Source organism: Ischnura elegans, chromosome 3 (assembly GCF_921293095.1).
Source record: "Ischnura elegans chromosome 3, ioIscEleg1.1, whole genome shotgun sequence".
Taxonomy (NCBI): Eukaryota; Metazoa; Arthropoda; class Insecta; order Odonata; family Coenagrionidae; genus Ischnura; species Ischnura elegans.
In genome coordinates, this window is record NC_060248.1 from 43,258,606 (window position 1) to 43,285,855 (window position 27,250).

The 27,250-nt window shown below is 35.9% G+C and overlaps 2 protein-coding genes across 5 annotated transcripts in view; one reads left to right on the forward strand and one right to left on the reverse strand.

The window, feature by feature from the left end:
• The window catches only part of LOC124155705 (hexokinase type 2), a 67,211-nt gene extending 52,842 nt beyond the window's left edge, over positions 1-14,369 (forward strand). For all 3 annotated transcript variants that reach the window (XM_046529747.1, XM_046529746.1, XM_046529748.1), the window contains 7 exons: positions 7,255-7,394; positions 7,780-7,995; positions 8,099-8,198; positions 9,432-9,630; positions 9,874-10,029; positions 11,882-12,155; positions 13,044-14,369. In XM_046529747.1, the coding sequence (XP_046385703.1) occupies positions 7,255-7,394; positions 7,780-7,995; positions 8,099-8,198; positions 9,432-9,630; positions 9,874-10,029; positions 11,882-12,155; positions 13,044-13,124 (1,166 nt within the window). In that variant the 3' untranslated portion in view covers positions 13,125-14,369. The remainder of the gene's footprint in view (positions 1-7,254; positions 7,395-7,779; positions 7,996-8,098; positions 8,199-9,431; positions 9,631-9,873; positions 10,030-11,881; positions 12,156-13,043) is intronic.
• LOC124155708 (stAR-related lipid transfer protein 7, mitochondrial) lies at positions 13,342-27,177 on the reverse strand. Of its 2 annotated transcripts, XM_046529752.1 has the most exons (9): positions 26,446-27,177; positions 26,212-26,360; positions 25,621-25,710; positions 23,547-23,707; positions 18,608-18,790; positions 18,446-18,530; positions 18,053-18,157; positions 15,259-15,454; positions 14,801-14,893 (listed from the first exon to the last, which is right to left on the reverse strand). In XM_046529752.1, exons 1-8 carry the CDS (start codon positions 26,967-26,969, stop codon positions 15,381-15,383), a joined length of 1,371 nt encoding a protein of 456 aa, XP_046385708.1. In that variant the 5' UTR covers positions 26,970-27,177; the 3' UTR covers positions 14,801-14,893; positions 15,259-15,380. The 2 variants fall into 2 exon arrangements, with proteins under 2 accessions (XP_046385709.1, XP_046385708.1); XM_046529753.1 differs by lacking the exon at positions 15,259-15,454 and having other exon boundaries at positions 13,342-14,893; positions 26,446-27,171.
• Positions 27,178-27,250: the final 73 nt, after the last annotated feature.

Below are 27,250 nucleotides of genomic sequence, written 5' to 3' on the forward strand. Positions count from 1 at the left end.
CGCTTGCTCGTTCACTCATTAAGATATGGTAGGTTTTGGTTTGGTGATTCAAAGGGAAATAGTGTTTAGGCTTGAGGTCCAGTAATTTCTGTCACGTGCAAGCTTCACAAAATTTATGAAGCATCGGCAAATAGGTCGACCCAGATGACGAAATGTGTACGTGATCGGATTCTCTCCGAACTGTATTCACTTAAGCTCAATCTAGACCCAACATAATGGTTTGAAAGTGTGCTGGGTAACCTTGACAGCTTTTGTTCACTATTAAGCCAGAAAATTTACCATCGATAATTTGGCATACCTTTCACTCTTCTTTGCTCGACGACGGTGACTCAAGTGCTGCTTTTTGAATTGTATCATGTTTTTGCTCTAATTTTTCACAGATCCCCCGATATCTCATTCCCATAATTTTTGATGAAATATTTTATATGTGTGACTTTTGGTAGTAAGTGAAAATGGCATGCCTTACGTTACTTTATTGGCCATGCAGAATACTTTTTTTTGACTTTGTAGTGGATAAGGCAAGACTAAGTAGTGGATAAGTGGATCATTCATGAGCCGTGGGCGTATTCTGTCCAAGTCTGATTTGATCGAATGGATCTCAATTTATTGGTATTCTTTTTGTGCTACCTGTCATTATGATATGAAAGGCTCAGATTTGACGAGATTTTTCTATTTGCCAAAACGATCAACAAGACGTGGCTTACAATTTTACAGAGACGTCGTAAGTGTATTTTTTGCTTTAAAATTTATCAAATCTATTTGAAGCCCGTATAAGCCATTTGCGAAAGTAGGAGAACATTTTGAATCATGTAGCATAATGTTTTTACTGCCTCTAGACTTTGCTGCCTTGTGGGTAGTGAGCTGGGATATAGACTGGAGAGTCACGGCTCCAAGTCCTCAAATCCTAATGAATTCATGGCATGGATACCTTGATCTTTGAACCTTAAACTTTGATCCCCTGCGTTGCGAAAATTATTTGAGATCGAGGGGAAGAGACTCATCCTTCCCCTACCTTGGAAAAATGTAAGGTCCATGTTGCTCAAGTATTTGAACTTCACTCACCAAAGTTTTATAACGGGGAGAGCTCTTCTAATCTCTCTCATCAAACCAACATTCGGGTTTGTGAATTCGTCAAGGCCGGAGCGAGGGCAAACTTCTGGGGAGTGGCTGGCTCCTGTAGAGAGGGGATATATTTCGGGGAAGTGTTCATACGAGGGCAAGCCTTGTCTCTAATCTCCAAAATATTTCCGTGGGGTTTAAAGCCTTTTACAAGCCGCATTATTGTTATATATACATTAATCCTTTATTTTATTTCTAATCTGATTATTATTTCGCTCAGGGAATCAGGAAAGAACTAATACTTTGTGTTGAAATGAAAGGAAGTTGCTTTTAACCACAATAATGCGTACGACGCGTTAAATTATTGTGGAAAAGTGCAATTACATTTCATATCAGTATGTCGAACTTCCACTATATCACGCCTGAATCGGTTAAAGTGATACTTAGTTGGTACTTAGGTCCGGCCCTTTTTCCTGGATACTATCCTCGTACTGTGCCGCAACGTTCTAGTACTATGCTTGTGTTAAACGCTAGATGTCGCTTCGTGGGGTGTGATGGACGGCGCCTCAGTAGTAAATCCAACTTGTTGCTTGCCGTGAGTACGTCTCACTCAAGACCTCTCACAAGCCCTTGCTTCCACTTAACTCTCGATTTTGCTTCGCCAGGGTATAAGCAGCAGCCCATGTCTCACTTAGCGGTCGGAGACGGCGCGGCGGTGTCCTTCAAGTGGGAGTCCCGCCCATTCTTTGCGAACTTTTATTTTAGTAATTTGAGTACGCTCATTGAAGATTATTGAAAAAAATTGAAAATATTTCCACGTTGGGAAAATGTAAGGTCCATGTTGCTCATAAGAACAGATAAATACGATATGGCACTCGCCTAGTGTTTCGACGGAAGCAGCCAAAGAATTAATTAATCTTCTAAATGTGATTTTAAGCGTAAAAAAGTGCCTCGGGCTTCAAGCTGGTTGATTCTTTTTAATATCCTCGTCGCCTTGAAGTCTTTAACATTCAATTCACCGGGAAAGTCTAAAACCATTTATGATTGTACTTTTTGCTCGTCAGTGGCCACAGTAGCGATGATATTTAGACTTGTTTTCTATACCTGGAAAAGTGAAATAGGATATTCGGCATGGATATCAATGAAGTATTTTCAAATAGCTTTGATTCCGTATTGTTCGCCACATTAGACTTAATGTGTTTTTTCATTATATTCCCTATTAGCAGTCCATGTTCGTTGTATTTTAGAGATCACGAAATACTCCCATTCGTAATTTCTCGTTGCTTGAAAATGTGATGTTTCGAAATAGTTAATGGCCTTTTAAGTGGAAATACTTTATGACGCACGCGTGTCTCTATTTTTGTGACCGTAATGGGAGGTATAAGTGGAAAAACTATTAAGCTCTGGTACAAATAGGCATTCTTTTTCCCGGCACTCTAAAAATAAGCAAATGACAGCGTCTGGTTGGTAGAAACAACGTAAGAACTTTCTTTACACTTTATCGCATACGCTTCGATATCCTAATAATTTATAGACTTTAATATAAGTGTAAGTGTATCAAAAATGGATTCTTTGAATGGGGCTTACCAATTCCTGAGAAAAGCAGTTCTATATATTGGAGCTTCCTTTTTTATGGTGTAATTTTATGCATCGGCGCCTATTAAACTATTTATTAAACCCCATAAACTATTTTCCATGACAATTAGAAAATTCCTTGAAGACTGATCATAAATATGAAATCATCAGCTAAATGGACTTCCACGAAGAACAGTTAACTGAAGTCGGCCAAGGTTAGATAATAGATGCATGATACACGACATTGGGTTGTGTGCCTTTCACATCATCCGGTTAATATAGACTAGATTTCATGAAAAAAGTTGATTCTAGGGTTCAGTGTAATGATGAATTGGTCATGACTCGTTGCTATTTATTGTTTTATGTCGCAAATCTATTGAACATCCGTTCTTAGTGGTGAGAAGTAACACTGCCTTAACTCAATCGAAGCTCACTGATGAAATTGGGATTACAACCATTGTTCATGATGCTGGTTGACATTATAATTATCAATTATATGGCGTTTGAACTCGGAAGTGTCAAGAGTCGTTTTTTCTATGCATTGTTTCTTTAATATTTTATCTTTTACGTGATATTCTTTCTTCTTTTAATAATTTGTGATACTGTCCTTGTGTGGGGTACTTTTGTTTTCCACGTTTCGGTCCACCTATGTAGATCATATTTTAACTAACATTATAAGATTAGTTTATTTGGAAAAGGAAATAGCTTATAAAAGCAGTCGCGGAAGGAAAACTGAGATATAGCAGTTAAAAATTAAATTCTTCGCAGAAGATTTAAGTGTAATTAGAATAGTTGATTGATTCATCGTGCCGGCCCAATGAAAAATAACATTAACTGGGCTATAGTACGAGCAAAATGTAATTGTTACTATTTCAGGTTAACTAGTCACCGATCCATAGTTAGTTCCCATAAGCAATTGATTGAAAGTGGATTACACGAATTCAATAAATTCTGCATTTTACCTCGAACTTCAGAATGAAACTCAAATTAATTATTTTCATCCCATCTTAATAACAATTGGATGAAATTGTTGTTGGAAGAAATGTTTTCCCTCTCACGGCAGCAACCCCATTTGTGTCAATTTCCTTTCTCAAACCTTACTTCTAAGGGACTTCTTGTGATACTAGGCGTCGTTTTAATGAAAACTGAGGCGATGGAATTTTATAAAATCAGTATATTATCGACTAGTGACTATTAATGTGTCGTGTGAGTTCAATCTTGAGTAGTCGAATCCCTTAACGTCAATTTTTTTCCATAAAAAGGTCAACATCATCGTGTAGATGCTTGGGCAAATGTTAGACAATTGATGACAGGGGCGCAGCTAGGAATTAAGGCTGGGGGGGGGGGGGGTTTAGGTGCAACTAATTGTGTGCCTTGTGTGTGGGGGGGTAGAATACCCACCAGGATAAGGGGTAGGTGCGAGCTTAATAAATTGCGGAATTTTAAAATAAATGGTTCGAAATGGTGAGTTTTACGGCTTTCTGAGGGATATTTTATTAATCCTTACACTATTATTTCAGTGATATTAATCTAATTAAGTAAAATGGATTAAACTTAAAAATTTCTCTGATCTCTGGGGGGGGGGGTTTCATCCCCCGAAACCCCCGCCCCCCCCTTGATGCGCCACTGTTTGATGATTATTTATTCTAGTCATCGGCCTTTTAAAGGTGGGGGAAAATCCTGATGGATAAACAAGGGACGAAGGGAAAATATATCTTGAATGTATCTAGGGAGAATATATCTCTATCTACATCTAGGGAGAATATATCATGCCCCTCCTAAGAAGAAGACATAAAATCCAAGCTCATATCTAGGATCCAGCATTGACTCTGACTTAGAAGAAGCCCGACCTAGAACCTATGCTTGCGTCTTTGCGAATTAATTGTTATTATAATGGACGGTATCTTCAAGACGTTTTTCTTCGACCTTTTTTTGCCATTGCTTTTCAACACTTCTACCCGTCCTATGACTGCTGCGTTGTTGGTGGCCTGTTTCCGGGGGTATTCCGCAAAGGTGGACTGTCCCTAAGGACCGCTACTATGCGCCTGGAAGTTGGTTGTGGTCATGTCATCCCTCATTTACCTCTCCGCGCGTAAGCGTTTTATCTGTGTTTCTGCTGTCGCTAAGATGCTGTATGTGCAGAAAATTGCTGACTTAACCATTTAGTTTGAGAAAGTGTTTGCCGAAAAATTAAGTTAGAAAGTTGGTAATTCTTATTACCGGGAACCGATGCCAACTTCAATGCAAAGGGAACCGAATGTGGTGAACCAGAATAGGAATAGTGTTTTCTCTCATCTCTTCTCGGGTGAAATGCCGTAGTTCACTTCATTTGTTGCGGCTGCGAGGCTCTTGAGTGTCTTCATGGAAGCAATGCGTGGGAATGGGTATTATCGTCAATAACATTTTTCCGCGAGTGTGTCTACGCTTCCGTGGAAAGTCTCGTGTTCTTAGTTAAATTTATCGTCGCGACTACTCATTGTCACGCTTCCGTTTACTTTGGCGTGGGCTTGGAACGAGCCACGTTCCGGAATAGATGTGCGATTGACGTGTTTGTGTCGGCTGACGGGTGAGCCCAGGGTTCTCCATTTTCCTTCGGGTATCTTCAATACTTAATAGCTTCATTACTTGCACTACTAGATTCTGTCTTCTCCCTTTGCTAGGGTAGTTAGGGTAGTTTCCTTCATCAAAGAAAACGGAATGCATTGATTGCTATTCGTTACCCACCATTAGGATTTTCATAATATACAAATTATTTGGTTTTAGGAATCCCAGTTTAAGCGAATGGCAATGGTCAATTTTAACCTTATTTGAAAAAGGCCAGATTGGCGCTCATGCGATTCCACTCCACGTTACGTCACAGGGACCTAGTTTCTAAACGAGAGGATGGGAGTTTTACATCGTCTGAGATTACCAATGCATGCATGAGTCACAGAGCTCAGGGAAACATCTCTTAATAATCACTTATTAAAATTGTCTAATGTCGGAAAGTTTCCTTCGTTTGATAAGGTGGTAATAATCCGTATATAAGTCGAGCGCTACCTACTAGCAGGGTACTCTGCTACCTGCTAGCAGCCTGCGTCGTATCAGCGCTCAAGCCTCGCCTCAAGGTCACCTCACAGGGCGGCAGCGGGAACCAGAACGACGTCACACGGACTTTTCCCATCATTCCTACTTACGCGTCGCGTTTTCGCGCGCTTGAAAATTTTCACTTTTCGTTTAATCGCGAAAAATGGATATCGTCATTCGAAAATCTAAGAGCGTGAAATGCGTACTCCAGGAGTAATAATCTTTCGATTTAGGCAATAAAAAAATAATCACCCTATTCATCTCCACCCTTGTAACTATTTGATTACGTATTCCCTACTGTCTTACCTATGCATTTTTCGTCCCTTTTTCATTCATGTACTTAAAAATTCATCGTGACTCAAAAATTCACCACAGTATTGTCTTTCTGATAGTGGTCTACATTGCTTTGTCCTTTTTTTAGTGTTGAAATGTCAAATTACGTATAGCGGAGCAATGGCATACGAAGTTCCATATTTCAGGGGCGGTAGCCGTCTTGGTCCCCTTTCCTTATATCCACCCTGCGATATATTGTATTTGAATTTAAGTGAAGGATATGACCGAGTGTCACAGCCGATCATACACAAGCCCTTGTGCATGGTTCTTTAAATTAGATCAGACTTAGGTGCTTAATTTTTTTTCATTTTCTTCATTTGGGGGAGGTGGAGGGCTGGCCGTCTTGGCCCCCTCTCCCTGAAAGTGATGTACAGCCACTGAGGGTTCTGTGAGTCGGTGTAGATGCCTTTGGGACTTACAGGTCCATTATCAGTCAGTACTTTCGCTACCTGGTAGTTAGCAGACATCTAAGTATCGACCATGAAGTTTTATAGTGTTTGGGACTTTGTGCTTATTTTAATTTTTTTAACCTTATTAATTCCTTTATTCTTAATTTCTATTTATTTTGTTTTTTGGTTTGTTCATTGAAAGGTCATTTTGTCAATTTCTATGAGGTCGTGGACGACTAGAGTTCATCCCCAGATTCATTCATAGCTGTTTTGCTATAACTATGTTTATTTATTTTTTTAATGGTCGCCCTTAGGGATCGGCGACTTGGATTTTTTTAAAGTCACCATTATTCTGAAATGCATAGGGGCTGAAATGATGGTAGATTAGTAACCACTTTAAATATTCAATGAAGGCGGCAGAAGAAGATTGGAATGGATAGAAAACAAAGAAACAATGGGCAGGCTGAGCTTCTGCACCTATGAGAACCAAATGGGGCTGATAACTGATTTGAAAGACCGACTTTGTTACAAATTATTAAAAGTTTATTCTTGTTTTCATTGATTTCATTATTTTGATGTGTGATAATTATTGACTTACTATGTATTTTGATACAAAATTGTAAAGAAATGGATCTCCAGTAATTTTTGTTGATTTCTGTGCTCTAGCCAGAAGAATTTACTTCTTCTTATTTATTCTTGTTGTTGGTCCTCATCATATGTAGATAATCATTAATTTTTCATGGTCTAATAAAATAATTGTTTGCTGTTGAAGCTCTCAGTTTGTTCTTTTTACACGATTTTTCTTCAATAATAGGCCTTGTTTTCATTTCAGAAAGGGGAAGTTTCTTGGCTCTTGATCTTGGAGGAACTAATTTCAGAGTTCTTCTCATCTATCTGGGACAAAATTGTTTTGACATGAAATCAAAAATTTATGCAGTTCCTCAAAGTATTATGCTTGGCTCTGGAGAAGGGGTAAGATTTTTTTTAACCTTATATCGTACATTTTTTTTAAAATACACACAGTAAGGAATAATAGATATAGTCTTAAATTCAATCATATCTATAATATTATTTATGTAGTTAAAAAGGAAAACATGCAATAGGCAGAGTTACTAATGATTAGTATTAAATTATCAAGTGATGTGTGGTAATATCTGTCCAGCATCATCATCCAAAAACTTTCTAAATTTCCACCATGCATTTATTTAATCTGACATATTGGTTTCAGAATATCAGTGCCTTTGAGAAATTACGTATGAGATAATCTCTTGACAATAAATACCTCTGCTTCTCGTATTTGCCATAATTAAGTTCGGTTTGATGAAAGTTCTCTGATTGTAATAATTGTTCTTTTCAGTTGTTCGACCACATAGCAGAGTGTATGGCAAATTTCATGGAAGAGCAAGGTGTCTTGTATGAAGAATTACCTTTGGGTTTCACATTTAGCTTTCCTTGCCGACAAGAGGGTCTCACAAAAGCTACTTTAGTTACGTGGACAAAGGGTTTCAAATGCGCTGGCGCAGAAGGAAACGATGTTGTCAGAATGCTGAAAGATGCTATTAAGCGTCGTGGTGTAAGTACCCAGAAATGAGAATACTTGTTTCTTGTCTACTGTTACTAATTTATTCAATACTTGCCGATTTAAGTAATTATTATTGAGGTCCTTATTTTTACAGGATATTAAAATAGATATTATGGCTGTTTTAAATGATACAACTGGAACTTTAATGTCATGTGCATACAAGAAGAATAATTGTAGGGTTGGTGTAATTGTGGGTGAGTGAATTGTCTCATTCTTTTAAAAGTCTTAATTTAAGCCATTCTTATTGATTTATGAAATAATGCCCGTATCAGTTTCAGTAGTATGAAGTGTTCTTTTGCTTGCTAACATAGAGCTAACTTTATGTCATGAAGATGAGTGAAATTACAAATTGTTGATTATTCTGATTGGCATTTGATGAAAGCAAAAAGTTTTTCAGTGACAAAGGAAAAGGTTTAATAGAAAGAGCTGATCTTTAGAATGAGCTGTGACTGTATTTATCTATATACACAATTGAAAATGTAATTTGTCGCCATTGCTCTTGACTAATGAACTGAGGCGTAGATGATTAAATTTTTTACATTGTAATTATTGGACAAGAAGCTCTTAAACGTTTTGGACGCTCTATTTTGCTATAATTGAAAACCTGAGTCTCTCCCTGAGTTCAGTATATGAAGTCATGCAACTTTCCTTTGCAAATGATAATGATAATTGACTGCGAAATGACCAAATATTTTGTATCATGTGCATTTCGTGTGAGAAATGATTATGACTGCATGTAGTTTGTGTCCATAAAAAATTATGAAATTACAAATTACGATAGGCATTGGCTGAGAGAAAGAATATTTGCTCCCAATTGTAGAGTGTCTTACTGATACACCCTTCAGATTGGTTATTGATGCTTTATGAGTTAATTTGTTGATTGAAATGTGAGTCTTCAAGGACTTATAAATAAATAGTGGTGGTTATACAAGTAGCATGGAAGTTTATTAGATGCAGTGAAAAATTATATTAAAAGTGGTCTTCTTGTGTTTGAAAGACTGTACATACCTAAATTCCCACCCCTGCATTTAAGTTACTTGATTGCATTCTCAATTTTGTACTTTCTTGTTCAGGGATGTTACTTATAAATATTTCTTAAGTATATGCCTGTAATTATTTGAATCCTCCTACTTAACATTGGCCCTCATGTTTCAGCATTTTGCATCAATATTAGATCAACTATTTTTTTATTGCGTTAATTTTATGACCTCTTATTTGAATCCTTGAAGATGTATTTATTTTAAGTGACAGTTATACTCAGTTCAATTCTTAAGCAATAATTGTAAGAATGATTTTTCTGTTAAATTCCTGCATTGCTAGTTTTTTGATTTCCAGTCATGGTTTATTTTTAAGCGTTAATTTGGTAATATTTGTGTCGATTGGGTGTAATTTCTTGTAATTTCTTTTTTTCTTGTTTTGACTGATAGGAACTGGGGCAAATGCTTGCTATGTTGAGAAAATTGAGAATACTGGTACATGGAAGGGCACTAGAGGGCCTAAGGCCCCTCAGAGGATGGTTATCAACACTGAGTGGGGAGCATTTGGAGATAATGGTGTCCTTGATTTTATACGCACACAGTATGATGATGAAATTGATCGAAACTCTATAAATCCTGGAAAGCAACAGTTAGTAACTTTTTTATATTAATTTGCGGCACAGATATTTGAATGAAAATCTGTTTATATGCATTAAATTATGCTCTTGTTGATTTATTTTGAATGGTACTTTTGAAATTTCTGCTTATTGACTTACCTTTGACTTGATTGACCTATGAACTGATTAATTTTTTAAATGGATAAATTATGCAAATAATGGGCAAAAGGTCTCCAATATAATTATGGTAATAAGCAAATTATTTATTTTCACAGATTTGAAAAGATGATTTCTGGCATGTATATGGGAGAACTTGTGAGGCTAGTCCTTGTTCAGCTAGTGCAGGAAAATTTAATTCTTGGTGGTATTGGCTCTGACATGCTCTTCCAAAGGGGAAACTTCTTCACAAAATATGTTTCAGAAATTGAAAGGTCAGTAGATTTTTTGGATATACTTTACTATCATTACTTTGCTTGTGAGCAGTATACATATGTATTGAGTTTCTGGTAATCCCTATTAAAGATATTATGTATCAGATCTTTACTAAAGTTGTAAATGCGTGAAAAATTTAAATTAGTATGCTGTAAGTACATATTTCATGGTGAAGGGTTTGTTTTTAAATTCCAGTTATTTGAGATTTAAAATAAAACCTAGATTAACGAATTGGAAGATATTGAATCTTTTAATCTCTTGAAGCTTGTAAAGCAGATATCGTTATTTTTTTGTCTTTATTATTATTTTGTAATGGAAGTTGATGAGAAGTGGTAGTTTCTTACAGGGGAATAAAGGAGGTAGAGCTGTAGAGTACTGTTGAATGTAATACAGCGATATGAGGTAGAATTCTCTGAGAGTGGCAAAATTTCATGGGGATGACCAATTATATGAAGTGGTTTGAAATTTATGTGGAGTTTGGACCATGGAATGCTTGACGCTTAATACATTTTTTGTGTTCGTGATGTGCTTCATTTTATTTGTATGCAAAAGCTATCATTATTTTGGTATCAGAGAGATATACCAAAATTTTGGGACTAATTTATACATAGTTATATAAAGTTTTAACTGCGATGTGTTGTGTTCTTGCAAGGAAAGACTTGGAAAGGCGGACAAACAGTCTATTATTTCATTGTGAATTATGCCTTCGAAGGAAAAGGTTGAAATCTCCCGTTAAAAGCATAAAGTTGGTGTTTCATATGTTTCTTTCACCTGTAAGGTAGAAACTGATTAGGTTCGTTGTTTTAAGGTCGTTCAATATTTTCCATAGTACCTTGGTGGTATGCAATTCCTTTCAGCATTAATATGTCTGAGGTCTAGAGGTATGCAGTATTAATATGTCTGAGGTCTATGGATAGACAAGTTTTTTTAGATATTCATCAATTATTTTTTTTAAACTTTGTGTTAAACTGGTGAAATAAAAACTTTTATTGGTGAGCCATCTTGAAAGATTACCATGTTTGCAATTTTTCAGAAATTGCAGGGGGGAGCTGTCACCTCCATCCCCTCCTTAATGCACTAATGAATATGTACAGAGATATAATTTATGCTAGCAATCTAATAGGCTCATAATTATCAGGCTCAATTGGTGTCTTGTTTTCCTCATTCTCCTTACACTTGCTATGGGTGCAGTCATGTACTGTAGACCAAAACCTGTAACTCCAGGCTTTAATCTTTCAATGGAGAGAATGATGTTTACTTTTTGCAATCTAATTTATTTTGTTGTTGGTCAACAGTATGGCATAGTATCCAAAGAAAATATTTCAACTATGAAAAATTGTAATTTTCATGCTCCAAGTTTTGCCTTTTTTGTGTTGGAAGAAAGCATTTTCCTAAATCCATATGATAAAATTGGAATAGTTATTTTACCGGTAATATGTATTAAGTTATTATGATCATGAGGATTTCATGGAGGAACGTAAAATGCTGACACAATTTTGTGGATTTCTCCATTTTCCCGGTTATCGCCACGTTTCGTGGTCAGAGGTGACGACAGTTTTGCCAGGATTATTATTATAAAAATGGAGAAATAAAATTCATTTTCACCAGGATCATAAAAAGGAGAAATCCACAAATTCTGTACGCCACGGAAGACACCGAGACAACATTGCTGACACGATGTTGGCTTCATGAATTGAGATTTCAAGTGGAGGGCCACAATTATTTGTTGTTTTGATGACAGAACAACAGCATTATGCATCACTGTAATAACTCATATTTAGAATAAATGGGCATTCCACTGCTTTATCTGTTGTGAATTTGGTTTTAATGATGTTATCACACTTGTTGCAGTGAGAAAAAAGGTGAATACAACAGCTGTAGGATGGTTCTAGAGGAACTGGGTTTGGGCCATGCTACTGAGCGGGACTGTGTGGGAGTTAGATACGTCTGTGAATGTATATCAAGAAGAGCTGCTTATTTGACATCAGCTGGCGTGTCATGCTTGCTTGACCGAATGGGTGAAGATGATGTGACTGTCGCAGTTGATGGTTCTGTCTACCGTTTCCATCCCCATTTCCATGATCTTATGATGCAAAAAATTGGAGAGCTCAGTCCTCATATCAAGGTATTATTGCATATTGGATAAAGTATGGATCCAAAACACTACAAAACTTATTTACCCAGTGACGGAATAGGAGTAGACAGTACCATTTAAGGATTATGTACAAGTCATGATGTTTCCTCATGCAATATTCAGTTTTGGGAAAAAATGTATTTAAATGACAAAACAAAAGCTCTTATTAAGGTTCGCACTTTTTGGAAATATTCTTAGTTTGCTCATTACATTGGATTTGAAAAAGTAATCACATACCTAATTAATTTTAAGGCTGATTTCAAATCTTATTTTGATTTTATATAATTTTTATTGTTGCTTTCATAATAGGGAAATACTCATTTACATTTGTTATTGAGAAGGATTTTATTGGGACTTAGTAATAACTAATAAAACATGGCTGTTATGATGGTAGGTCAATGCTGATTTGCATATTGCTGCCTTTTCACGTCGTAAAGATTTTGTTTTTTTAAAGTAGTGGAAGTAGACCAAGTAGTAGAGCACTATCAGTACAGCAATGCTGTCTATTTGAGTAATTGGCAAACCATAAACCCATTAAAAATTCTTTAATGATTGCATACATTTACATGCCATTAAATATTTGGGTAGTGTACTTGATACTACTGCTAAAATATTTTTATAGCTGTGCAGTAATGTATTTGAGGCAGAGTTTTTATGTTTTTTATTTATAAACAAACATTTCTTACACAGAGTGAAGAGTTCTCGGGATTGTCACTGCATCAGGGACTGCATAACTTCTGATGTTTCGATGACCAAGTTGGACATCGAAACGTCGGCAGTTCCTGACCCGGTGGCGATCCCGAGAACTCTACACTCAGTCTACCTGCCGAGAAAGCATGAAATCTTTCATTTCTTACACACTTTTACTCTCTTCCTCAGTTTGACATAATGTTGTCTGAGGATGGAAGTGGAAGAGGAGCAGCTCTGGTGGCAGCTGTAGCATGCCGTTTGGAACGGTGAAGACATTAGTTTCACCAATTAAAGACTTACCTCCTAAATACCCATTTTCCAAAGGTGTATCTTGATATGCCCCTGTTAGCAAGTGATTGTAAAAAATTAATAATGCAACATAAATGAATTGTTGTACATAACACAAGCATCACCATTGGATTCCATTAGCTGCATTTCAAGAAAAATTTAGTGTAGAAAATAACATAGCTTGTTTTTGATGAAACCATTGCTATATGTAGAGCAAATTGTGGCTTGGACTGAAAAGCAGTGGTTAAGTCACGGGATATTTTTAGAACTATTGACAAGTGAAAGCCAGAAACACAATGTACTTGAATGAGATCTCAGAGAAGTTTAATCTCTAAACCAAATAATGGCAGCAGAGAATATAATGCTGCTTTTCCGAGGCTTAACTACATAATGTTGAGTCCAATGATATGGTGATGAGCAAGTATGAAATGTTAATAACTGATGCTGAAAGTGTATTGTGGATCTGCAAAATATCCATGGCCGTGAATGCATGTAGTTGTAAGTGGATGTGAGTGTGTAAGCTTGAAAGATGTGTAAATGAGTTTTTAAAACAATTCTCAAACAACATGTTGAATTTACATTTATAAGTTGAAGAAAATCAGGGATATATCAAATTTGTGCACAAATTCTCATTATTTATATGACTGCTGTTTTAAATTTGTATTTGACATGCAATCAATTAGTGTAGATGTGTTTGTACAGGCTTGAGAATACATTAACTATTACTGGTGCTTAAAACTGTTTCATGGGTGGTGGGTGTTGAATTTTATTGAAAATAGACTTGCCTGTGATAAATTTATTACTGTAATAACTTTGGTTTTACTGTGAAAAAGTTCTCTAAGGATAACTTTTTACAAAAATCTTTTTGAATATTACTCACTGAAGTTGCATGTTGAATTATGGCAATTGAGAAATTTTGGCATCTTGTTAACATTTTTAAATTTTAATTTACTTATAAATGATATCCTCAAATGATATTTCAGCTATTTGTGAACTCAAATAGTTTAAAAAAATTAAATTACTGCAATATGTGAAATTGTGTTCGATTATGATGATTAATGTGAATAAGGCGATAAGTATTAGATGCTAATAACTGAGAGTGGCTCATTCACTAATGAAGTATAAATGTGTAAATAATTATGTATGATGTTTTAGTATTATTTTGCTTTATGGAGATGTCACAGTTGAAAGATGTGCTGGTTAAATAAAATTTCAAATGTGAGTTTATTACAAGCTTTGAGAAATTTATTTATAATTCACCTATTAACATGAAAAAAATTACTATGCTCAACAAGTATCATTTTTCAAATACATCAAGGTTCCATTTTGAAGCATCAAATCAGATGTGTCAGTAATTTTTAATCATTTCAAATTCATGAGCGTAATGACTAGATTCTCAAAATTTACCCTGAATGCTAAAAATGACACATTTTGAACAAAAAGTTAATTTCACACCGGCAGTTTCAGCCAGTAAAGACCAATGTTGCCTCTCTCTGCATGAGATTTTGTCCCATCTTGTAAGAAAAAAATGATTTTCAAACACTTGGAGTGTAATGGAGTATATACAAATGTTGAGCACATCAAAATTTGCCTTGTCGTTGGCATTGGAAGCTCCAGGAGTTTTGTCCATGCATAACAAATTCTCATTTCTTCTAACAAACATACACAGCTTTAACAGACTCTCTTCTACATATTTCCCTCCTACACTATTAACTCAGGTTCTCTCCGAATGGCAGTGGCTCCAACAAAGGCTGTAAGAGATGAAAGGAAACATTTTAAAATCTTATATGCAGACAAGTAAAGAGATATGATTACCATCCACTCCCTCACTGCCCAAGATCTACACATGCACTAGACTTAACAGGCAGGAAAAAATATAAATACCAAAAGCATTTTAAGAAAATTAAGAAGAAATGGGAGGAGCTGAGTACCTGAAAATGTGAGAATGAAAGATAAACCTTACACCATGAGACTAAATTTTTACCATGAGACTCATATTTTAAGATGTACCTTCAAAACCCCAGTCATTTATAGTTGGCAGAGAGGCCCAGACAAATCAATCTACATAATCAAAGGATGAATGTTTCACGAGTTTAGTTTCTCACTTTCATCTCACCTTTAAAATATCTAATCATAATGATACTTAATGGAGCAGACTCGTGGAGAAAAGGAACTTTAAGGTTTTTAAACCTTCATGCTCTTTAGTCAAAAATTTTCCATGAAAGCAACAAATTGAGATTAAGAGCTTTCATTCTTCCCCTCGGTCTCTGTTTCTTTGAGGGCAACATCTTTATCTTTATCCACACCTTTACCTGTAAAATATATGGAATTTCAGTAATTTTTTGTTATGGCAATATACTCATTTCTATTTCTACATATTCCATCAAATAAGGGCACTTTTTACCTCCTATTCAACTTGTATTCTAGAAACTCAAATCCTAGACTATAATGTTAATATGATAGAAAGACAAAAGTGTAACGTAATCTATACATAATATGTTTACATCCTCATTACTGCAACAATAATCGGAAAATTTTCCGAGGGAGATCAGCAAATTCTGTTCAATTATGAACAAATTTCATTCACCACTTTCCTGACAAGAAAAGAAAAAAATTAGCCCCACTGGATCTCAACCACTTCTTCAAATATTAAGGATTAAAAACCATTATTTTGCGATTCCAGATTGGAGATCCTAAACTGTATTCATTGTGCCCAAAAACAAAGGCACCACTATCATCGAGATGCAAAATTTATACCAGCTCACATCAATATTACCATAACATGTTCAAAACAGCAATAATATCCAACTGAATGAGTGCTGCCAAGCAAGTAGCATGTTGAAAAGATTCCTGCACTGTGTACGTAGGGCTCATTATATCAAGTCCTCCTGGATCTTGAACATAGTAAAGGGTTGGGCTGTGATTAGTGTTAAAATAATGAGATAAGCACCACCTTCACACCTCTGAAAACTGAGTTCAAGCAATAAATGTTCCCTGAAAAGCAAATCGATGACCTGGCAGAAAATATACATCTACTGCTCTGTAAGTTGTCTCCAAGTGCCAGCTAATGTCCTAAACCCCTTGGAAACTTAGCCAAAAGTGAACATGTATTAAGGGAAAGCACAGCAATGAGTGCAAGAATTTAAGTGTTATCAAAGATCAATGGATTATCTCCACAGCACAAAATAGGAAACTGTATGTATCCCTACCAATTACTTCCCCCCTTACTCTCGCTTCAATCACAGTTGCCAATGTGTAAGCTCATGTTCACGTTGATTAGATGTGGCCACTCACCTCTCACGTAGCACTGGGAAGATGAAGTTTAGAAGAGATGTTATGAGAAAGAGGCAAAGGTGGGAGGTATGGTAGTAAGATACTGAGGTATGTACTGGTAGTGAATGATGGGATGAGGGATTTAAGTACAGTGAGTCCTCGTTCTACGTCACCCCGTTTAACGTCATTTCGCGATAACGTCACGAAAATTTTGAGACCGTCATTCGTTTATCGCACCTTTGCTTCGCGATAATGTCAGGTCTGGTCAGGTCATTTAAATTTCGCACGAGAAAAAATGCGAAGCGGCGGGCGTTGCAGGTTGTTCGTTTTGTGGGCGGTAATACAGTCAGTCTAAACGAAGTGTAAAACGGTGTGTTTATTGTCAATTTCGATTACGTTTATAGCAAATTTTCTGCAAAATGAATTCTTAGGTAGGTGTGCAAATGTTAAGTGCGTAAATGTCAAGTAAAGTTTTAGCAAATTTTACTTGACATAACGGTTTTCTGGAACCTGAAAAGTGATTTCTAGGAATTTTTCCGGGTAGAACTCTGAGTATTTGTCGTCACTTTTTCGCCGTGTTCTCAATAATCTTGGTTCCTGTAACTGCGACGATGTTTCAGCGATGATGATGCCCAGGCGATGATGCCCAGGTGACCACCATAGCGAAGCCAAAAAAACAAACGCGGGAAGATACAAAAATGGAGAAGGATGTACGTCGCTGCTGGTATCGCCGTCAATGAAGACAGGGACTCGTGTTTATGCCATAGTTTGGCATTCCCATCGTAAAAAATGGCCCAAATATGATACGCTAAAATTTTTTCGCGTAGGAATTGTGAGGTCTAGGAGCCGATATTCACTTTTTACATTGTTTCTTATGGGATATTGTGCTTCGATTAACGTCATTTCGTTTATCGTCACATTTTTCAGGAACGGTAAGTGACGTTAAACGAGAACTCACTGTATAGTTAAATTATTGTTGACTGCTGTTAAACCATATTTTTTATAAATTTGATAATAAGAGACTATGGCCAATGGTAATGAAATGCAGGAGATTGATGGTATGTTGGTGTTTAAAAATTCTCTATATCTATACATGTACATATAATTTGAGAAGGTATTAAAGAGCATAATATTGCCTGAAGTTGAAAATATGTACTATCATTGAATCAACTGATAAATTGAAATTAAGATTCAATTTTGCACAGTCATTAATTAAAATAATTTATAACTCTTTCACATACATAATAAAATAAATTTCAAACCTTCTGCAGACAGTTGACTAATAAGATCTTTACTATAATGCTCACCATACAAAATTTAAAACCCAACTTCAGGACTGAAACTAAATTATTTAAAAAATACTTTTTACATTACATGTCCCCATGCATAACAAAACCACACTTCTGAAAGGAAAATAGGGGTTAACATTTTGCTAATAGACATTAAAAGAGACAATGAGAGAGATTAACCTTAACTTAAAAAGCATTTATGAAATTCTTTAAATAACAGGAAACTTGCTAAAATTTCATGCAAAAATAGATAGGGATGAAGCATCAACTACACATACGAATAAGTGTGGTAAAGTTAGTCACTAGCTGAAGCAATGCTATCTTAATGAAATTCACTGGGCAACATACCCTCAAGTAGTGATGTTGTCAATGCTAAATCTCCCTTAGGAACCTCAGCTTTTATTTTTCCTGGCTGAGATGCATCCCTTAATGTAACCAAAAAATCAGGAAGAGCTGAAAGAAAAGAAAACTTTAATACTAGCTTTCTAAAGCCTAATAGCACCAATAAGAATGAATATTTACCTGAGTGAATCTATATGTACATTCAATATAAATAAACTATATCCATTAAGAAGTCACGCATGTTCTTCCTTTACAAACTTAACATATATCTATGGCATTAAAATCTTAGTGTACAAGCATAGTAACACTATCATAGGATATTTATTCTTCTAGTGGAGTAAAGGTTCCTAAGGATTTTTGATTCAATACCAACAAAATTTAAAGAAATTGGATAAGTACCTGACATGGCCACCCATCCAGCAACTGCTGAAGGCATATTCATTCCTGGGTCATCACAGTAGGTGAGCACAAACTCAATTCCAGGCTGAAATTGAGAATGCAATCAGAAGATTGAAGAATAAATACATGTAAGGCATTGGAATTATGTAAAAAAATACTAACCTCCGTGAAATCGGTAAAAGGCTTAATGACCATGTAGGACCAATATTCACTCACTCGTAAAGCATTAGCTTTTTGAGGAACAGATGGATGTGCAGAATTTTTATTCACTATAATCATCAATTTTCTCTCGTTATCCACTTCAACACGACGATTAAAGACATAATCTCTATTTGAAAACAATTGCTGCAAAAAATAACATTTATAACTGAGACAATGTACAAAATTGAATGCATAATGGAATTAAAATCTTAACAACAATATTTATTTAAAAATATAACCAGTGGCTCCATAGAAACTAAATTTTAAAGTTCCAAAAATATGCATACAAATTAATAAACACCCACAACTTCAGATGCCTTCTCAACACATCCTGTGCCTTTTCCCTCGCCAGATTTATTTAGAAGCATTATCTACATTCAAGGGAGAGAGAAAAAATTTCTAACATATTAAAAAAAACGTTAAATAAAAATTTGAAAATGAAAATACACAATTGTATACCCATTGACAATCCACAATTCCCCAAGATTTTAATAGCTCTCTCTTAAATTAAATGCGTTGACATAGATACAACATGGACAGACATTCCATCATTTACAAAAAAGAAAGCAGAGTTTTTCTGTAGTATGTTGCGGCTGCATTATTATAGTACAGGATGCTATTTGAGAGCACTATTACATCTCCCTGATCCAGTAACTCAAGTTATATGCCCCCTAGAGGAATTTGGGGCTGCTGGATCGAAAACTATGTCACCATTTGGATGACTTAATTCTTATGGTGGCCCCTTATAGGCACATTTTTAACTTGCAGATTGTCATGCTCCATTGTTTCCAATGTGAGAAACACTGAAAAAGGTGCAAATGATAGGTACTTTGAATATGTATTCTGCTCAAAATTCCTCATGATGAAAGGCAAATTCTGATGCATGTAAGGACAGGGATAACTCTAATTCCTTAAAATTTCTGTAAGCTTATAATATTTGAATTTTTTGCATTCTTTAGAAAATACGGAAATACCTTTGCCAGCAATTACAGCAGTTGTGGTCGAGGAAATGTCAAAGTAGCTTACAAACTCATGCTGAAGTAAGCCGAAAAGGTCAATTGAAACGAAAAAAGCATGTACTTGTCCATTTTCATTTTTTTAAGCATTGAGGAAATATTAAGAAAGGCATTTTTGACAATAAAAGGGTAGTTTCCTTCATCAAAGAAAACGAAAGGCATTAATTGCGATTTGTTACCCACCATTAGTGTATTCATAATATACAACTTATTTGGTTTTAGAAATACCGGTTTAGACGAATGGCAATGGTCAATTTTAACCGCATTTGAAAGGGCCAGATTGGCGCCTATGCAATGCTACTCCACGGGGACCAAGTTTCTATACGAGTAGATAGGAATTTTACATCGTCTTAGATTACCAGGGCATGCATGAGACACAGAGCTCAGGGAAACATGTCTTAATAATCACCTATTAAAACTGCCTATGGTCGGTAAGTTTCCTTCGCTTGTTAGGGTATTAATAATCCTTATTTAAGTCAAGCGTTACCTACTAGCAGCTTGCATCGCAGCGGTGCACATATCCTCGCCCCAAGGTCACCTCACACAGTGACAGCAGGAACCAGAATGACGTCACACGGGCTTTCCCAGCATTCATACTTAGCTGCCGCATTTTCGTGCACTTGAAAATTTTCACTTTACATTTAATCGCGAAAAATAGATATCATCATTTAAAAATCTAAAAGCGTGAAATACGTACTCCAGGAGTAATAATCTTTCGATTTAGGTGATTAAAAAAAATAGGAAACCACCCTATTGACAAGTCATTGATTATTTTCATTCCCATACAATGGTCAGCATAGATTTATTTACAAAAGTGGCAGTCCCTCTATGATTCCTAGCCAAAGAATCTTATCAAAAGGAGTAAAACAAATGGTTATCTGCAGACTGTGTGTAGGCAGGCTCTCTGCTTTAGATCAACAATATTAAACATAAATCATCACTTGATGGATTAGTGGTAGCACCTTTTCCATGATATCAATGGTTTGATCTATCCATAGAGGACAAGAATATTGGCCTTATCTTTCAAGTTTTTAAAAAGTCTATATGCAATTACAATTGTATTCTAACATAAATATCCCATTTAAATGCCATGCAAAGTTTATGAGACGTAGATATGCATTACCCTATTTTATATACAAGAACAAATAACTTAATTACCTTTCCCTCTAGTACCCTCAACTCTTTTTCACCTCTTTTAATGGTTTTAATGTTCGATAAATTTGATTTCTGTCACTAGCAATGTCATGGGGATTATTTTCCATCATGAACTTGGATCTTGTATTATCACGTAATACAAAAATATCCAACACTGGCTTTTGGCTTATGATAAACTTTTTATAAATGAAGATGTTAAAAAAATATATTTTAGCCATTATTTTTATTAATTACATGTCTGAATTACTTAACCCTTTAACGTACAAGAGACATATATGTCCCAAAGTTTTAGAATTCTCTCAAAATTAAACGAGAAAGTCTATAATTGTAAGAATTGGTTCTATTGAAGAATAGGCTATTGGCTTCTAGTTTTCAATTATTTTTGCGATATTCTTTAGATATTGTCGTTTCCACATTGTTAAGAACTTTCACTTGAAATGCTGATTACAAATGTGTTTTCATGCCATGGGACAAAAACCATATAAACCATAAGGAAGCGAGAATTGGTATTATTTAGCATAAATTGATTCGTAATTGAATGCAATTCCTACCACACGTGGAGATGGATTTCAATTTTTGCTTAGTGACTGTTCTGTAAACGGAAGGTCGGAAGTAATATGTTGCTTGCTGTGAATCATTATTATTTCCAGTATTCCGAATGATGCTTGCATGTGGTATTATAACCTGCTCTCGGCACCATGTTCCCTGACAGAACGGAAAATGCCTTACGTTTTGTATGCCGTGTGTTATGTTGTGATGTAGATAGATTTATGTACTAGACACTGCCTCTGGGGAAAATTTACATTTGCTTAACTGACTGGATGCTGCTGACCCCAACTATCCTCTGTGGTAAAACCCTTCTGCAACACTCCAGCCATGGAAGCATTTCTTTTATCATTTTCAAAATGCAAAGCATTCCTGATAATCTCATAACTCCTTCAAGACATAATATTGTCAATTATTGGAAATATACGGTACTTGCATGCCAGGATCAGAGGACCAATAGTCCCTAAAACTCGGACCCACATGATAAGTCATCACTCAATTCATTCCCAAAAACACGCTAATCTCTTCAGCACTAGTTTTGAAAGATGCCCCCATCTGTTTCCTTTCAAGTTCACTTTGTTGAACGATAAGAGTGACCAGTTCATCAAAGCCACAAGCTTTTCTAAATGCAACCCTAAGTAATTTTTCTAATTTGAGGAGGGTAGAGAACGAATTTAAGTATACCGAGACTAGCCACAGTGATAACTTTTATGGGAGTCACCCGCAATGCACAATTGTGCGAAAAATCCACAGAGAAAAAATCATTCGCCTTGACCGGGATTCGAACCCGGATCCCTCGATTTCCGGCCGAGTGCTTTAGCCAGTTAAGCTACCGAGGCGTCATTCATCCCTGTGGAAATTTGTGGACTATACCGGACAAGGTGGTATGGACTGCTGAGCATATTATGCGACAAGCAGTCCAAATCGTGCGCACGGCGCCACAGCCGGAGAGTAAAGTCCGAACTTTGAACACATATAGGTGTTCTCTCTTTGACGAATTTAAGTATACCGGGACTAGCCACGGTGATAACTTTTACGGGAGTCACCCGCAATGCACAATTTTTAGTTTACAACAAGTTCATGGGTGGGATTAATCTAATGGACAAAAAAAAATCACATATAAAATTGACAGAAAGGCAAAGATTATTTTCTACTAGCGAATATTTTTTGATCATTTGGGTATTGCTGTGAATAATGCTGTTTATACACTAAGCTATATGAATCTCGAGCATATTGCCACTTTGCCTCTCCAATACAAGTAAATCTTAGCATGATTTCTTACCATAATGATCTCACTTAGCCACGGCATTACATTATACCCTAGGAATCAGCATAAAATATTGTGATGCAATACACCTACAGATTCAGAATAGATGTTATTCCAAAAGGGAAATAGCAACGGTGGAATATTATGCCCACAAGATACAGAATAGCCTTGATGAAGCCTCAATCGAAGTAGCTTGAGAAACATGTACCCTGTATGACATGCAATCATAGTTGCTGGGAAAAATAAAATAAGGGAGGTAGAAAAAAAATCTGCCCTGAGACTTAGTATTAAAGATTTCATTGTTCATTAATGAATTCTTTCCATTGTCACAAAATACACATGTGTAGCATCCTTAGCTCTAGATATTGTTAGCACAAACATGCAGGGACTGATTTTCGGAGGAGGTAAACAAGATGACAGGATTACAGAAAATTGAGAGCTTTCAAATTTCTGTCTTAAGTCTTAACCCTCTGAATGCCTAATTTTTCTTTCACATCAGTTGTAAAAATGCATGTGACATGCGTAGAGTTCAGTCTCTAAGAACATGTGTATGTACTGTACATGAGAATGAGATTGCAGCTTCCCTATATCATTGAGAATAAGGCCAACATACAGTAGAGGCTAGAGTAATCAGCCAGGATTGTAACCAGGCCGAAAGATCGGCCAGGGAACTCATTGAACTCACGGAACAAGAAAAAAAAGCTTGAGCATTCATACATCGCAGGTGTTTCACGAAAACAGATGGTTGTATAACCTGATGGGAGAGTAACAGTATCCAGGTCAATAAACCTGGTTCAAAAAATCCAATCCCAACAAAAAATCTAAGGCATAAATATGATAAATTCAGCACAAAATTAAATATTTCACAATGAAGCCTCTTTGAAACCTAGAATACATGGCTAAAATATTCACTTACGGGCCATTTAACTTCCCAATAAATAATGTCACTATGTGAATCAGGATCTGAATCCACAACATGAAGATCTGCAACAGTTTTGTCCCATTTCATTCTGTAATTTGTGTCAATTTGAACTTGAAGGAAGTCTACAGCAGAAATTTCTGAAAATTTCCCATAAGCTGAAATGAAATACAAAGGCCAGTAAAATTTAACTGGATAAAAATACATATGAGTAACATTTTACATTATAAAGTACAAACTGGAAAGTAAATTATGGTCATTTCAGATATTTCAAATCCAAATAACATAGAAGATAAATCCTCTTCAATGAGTACATCTTTCACAATTCAATGACATTTTACATAGTACATTGGAAAACTAAGTGTAAATTTCAGAGGAAAAAAAGGGATTGATAACATGAAAGATACTTTAACTGAAAATTTTTTGGTCAGCAGAGCCAAAATGCAGTTGGGAAAGGGCAGATAGCAGAATGAATGAGGAAGACATACACGAGAGTCCATGGGTGATGGCGTAATTAGCTAAAGTCTAATAACTCATCAACCCCACCTTTGAACTGCATATTACTGGAATAACAATTCTTTGCTTTGATGGAGTGAATATGAAAATAATAGAATGTACAGCTATGCTACTTCATTGCATAAAACAGAGCAGTTCACTTTGGGTGCTTTCCAATCACTTATCTGCGCTGATTTGTTTTAAACTGTTTAGCTCAGAACGTATTCCAATCGCAGCTGTGACTGCGCTTAATCATCATCATCTGCGCTAAACAGATGGAAACACATCCTGCACCGTGGTTTGTCTGCACTAGCAGACAAAACTTGTGATGGCAGGAAAATATATTGCTAACGGAAAATGAATTCCACCATCTTAAAGGTAAATATGATGATCATTTGAGAATGATAAATATAAAAACAAAGGAGGATAACAAGAGGAGGCTACTAGATTCTCTCAAGTATTTGTCCTCATCAAAAAAATTAGTAATGGAAAATATCTGCTGAACCAAAATGTTACATTGCTTAGATTCTAAGCAGATTTATTTCATTAACTTACACGGATACCCTATGAGCTGGGTATATTATAGACAAAATTTCCTTTAACGTTCATGTGGCATTATTTGTATTCCATTGATTGTAATTCAGGGCTGCAAAATGACTATAGAATCGGCAGATTTATTATACGGTGTTAACATTTTTACGGCTTTACCTGCATGATGTGAATGTAAGTTGTACATGTATCTCAATTCAGAAAGGTGGAATAAAGTTTACCTGCCTACACTGTAGTGGTACAGAAGAGATAATTATTAAGTAGCGATAATAAATTATTTTCTTTCAATTAACACTCACTAGTGCATTAACTAAATACAAAATGAAATAGACGAACAATTATGATCCTTCTTCATAATTCATGAGGCGAAAGTCAGGTAGGAAGGTCATTTGAATATTCAAATTTTGCCACCGATTGGTCCACCATTTGTAAATACACCAGTGCAGATGTGTTTCAATTGTCTGTTTCAGTGTGCACTTGTGTGTTTCAATCTGTTGCGATGTGAACTAATCTGTGCAAGGTGATTGGAAAGCACACTTTGTAGAGCAAAGCAAAGCACACTTCAGGAGATTCAGATTTTAGACTTCAGTTCTATATTTAACATTAGCCGGGAACTGGTTGGACATTTTTGATATGGAAAACATATTGGTACAATTAGCAGGCAATAAAAATAAGCTGCAGTGATCCCTTAGATGAAAATTAACTCTGAATCCCTTACATGTACAAATGGGCATAAAATGCTATGGATATGATGTTAAATTTGACATCACATACATTTGGAAGGCCTTTACTTTGAATGAATATGACAACTCCTACTGCTACGACAAAACAATATCATATTTTCAAACTTATGCATGAATGTATAAATTCACTTTCCCAAAGTCTATACTAAAGGTATTCACTACTGCACTAATTGAGGGTTTTACGCGAAAATTAACCATTAACGGAGAGCAAGGCAGATGAGAACTTGGAGGGAAAGATGAATAACACAGCTTACAATCTAATTACATGCCAGAGTTATTCTCACCTTTGTACATATAAAGATCTGGACGACTTGTGCTGGCCCTCCTCCAAATAAGCATGTCCTCTCTTTCAGCATACGGCATCCACTCACACACTGTTGAAGAATGGCAATCAAATAATTCAAAGAGAGAGTATTCAATTAAAAAATTCAGATACGCATGCAAACATTCACAAAATTATATAAAAGAAAACTCAGAGAAATTGAAATTAAGAAAATTGAATGGATTAAATTGCTAGATCCCTAAATGGGGTGTAATATGGACAAAATATGAAATAAAGACACTCATAAAATGAGCCTATTACTTCAACAAAATGCCACAACCAGATTCAAACTCTTCGAAGGTCAGTATCAAGTTTTCAATTTCCATTACTCTGGACTCGTAATGACAAGAAGAGGTTCAAGTCGACGTTCAGTTATTCAAAGTAAATTTGATTTGATGAATAGTTTCAATATCATAAAGCTATTACATTTACCACATGGGATTTCAAGTATGCCACTCATACTTCCAAGGGAAAAATAAAACTAAAATATAAGAAGATCAACAAAGAGGCAAGGACTTAAAAGACAATTATTTCTCCATTCTATAACACTAACCATTTGGTGCAGCTGGACTAGAAATTTTTCCACACTCACAGTATGTAATATTTTTAACACGTCTATCAATTAACAAACGATTTCCACAATTGGTGCAAATTAAAGTCGTCTTCTCCAAGCGACGAACAAAGTCTAATTCACCTTTGTAACTGCAATGTAAATGAAATATAAGATTAAATAATAAAGTCACAGATCCTAGGAAAACAGCACAAAGATATAATTGAACAATATTACCTGGCCATTATGGCATCTGGGATTCTCTCTGTCTCCCAGTTGAACATTAGGACTCCACACGCTGTAAAAATAATTTCTTTTCCACGGGTGAAAAAGTTCCTCCGCATTCTCCTAATAATTTCTTCGAGGGCTTTCTCATCCCATATTCTACTGTACAAACTGAATACTTGCTGGCCCCTCCTCACTCTGTGCGCCACAACACACTCAAATTGCTTTGTGCAATGTCTGACAACGTTCACTGATTGAGTTTTTAATTTCAATTTCAGGGTTAAGAAATTATTACGTATGAAATACAGTAAGTCCTTTGGGCTATTGGCATTTCTAACTTCCGAAAATAATTTCACATATATCTTTTCTGCAAGGTTAACAATGTCTGTTCTAAAACGAGAATTCTTAACGCCAAATCTTGTCTGCATCCAGCGTTTATCCAACAAAAAGCATTCTGCAGGAATTGATGGTGCACTAACACACCTGGATTGCCACTGCGATCGAAACACTGTCCGAACCAAACCAATAAAATGCATTTTGAAGGATGCACGCACAGATGATCAACGAGAGATTCCCATCCTCCACACTAGTTGGATTTAAACATTTTCGGATGATCTTAACATTTTGTTGGACTCACCAACACTTACTTTGGGGCAAGCCCGGCAACAACGTGCTTAATGTAGACAACTACGATTTTTCATACGATCGCCATCTTTCTCATATATTCTCATGTTTATTTCTGGGCGGAGTAGTCTTTGTTGAAACAACAGAGGACGGCAGCTCTCCGCATTTCATTCTTCGCGCTGTTTTATGAAGT

Excerpts from the sequence above, each read along its gene's own strand:
- LOC124155708 (XM_046529752.1), bottom strand. The coding sequence starts at position 26,969 with ATGCATTTTATTGGTTTGGTTCGGACAGTGTTTCGATCGCAGTGGCAA. Across the intron at positions 23,708-25,620 it reads AGATCTTTATATGTACAAAG|CTTATGGGAAATTTTCAGAA; the intron begins GTGAGAATAACT and ends ATTTCATTTCAG. Across the intron at positions 18,158-18,445 it reads TGGATGGGTGGCCATGTCAG|CTCTTCCTGATTTTTTGGTT; the intron begins GTACTTATCCAA and ends CTTTTCTTTCAG.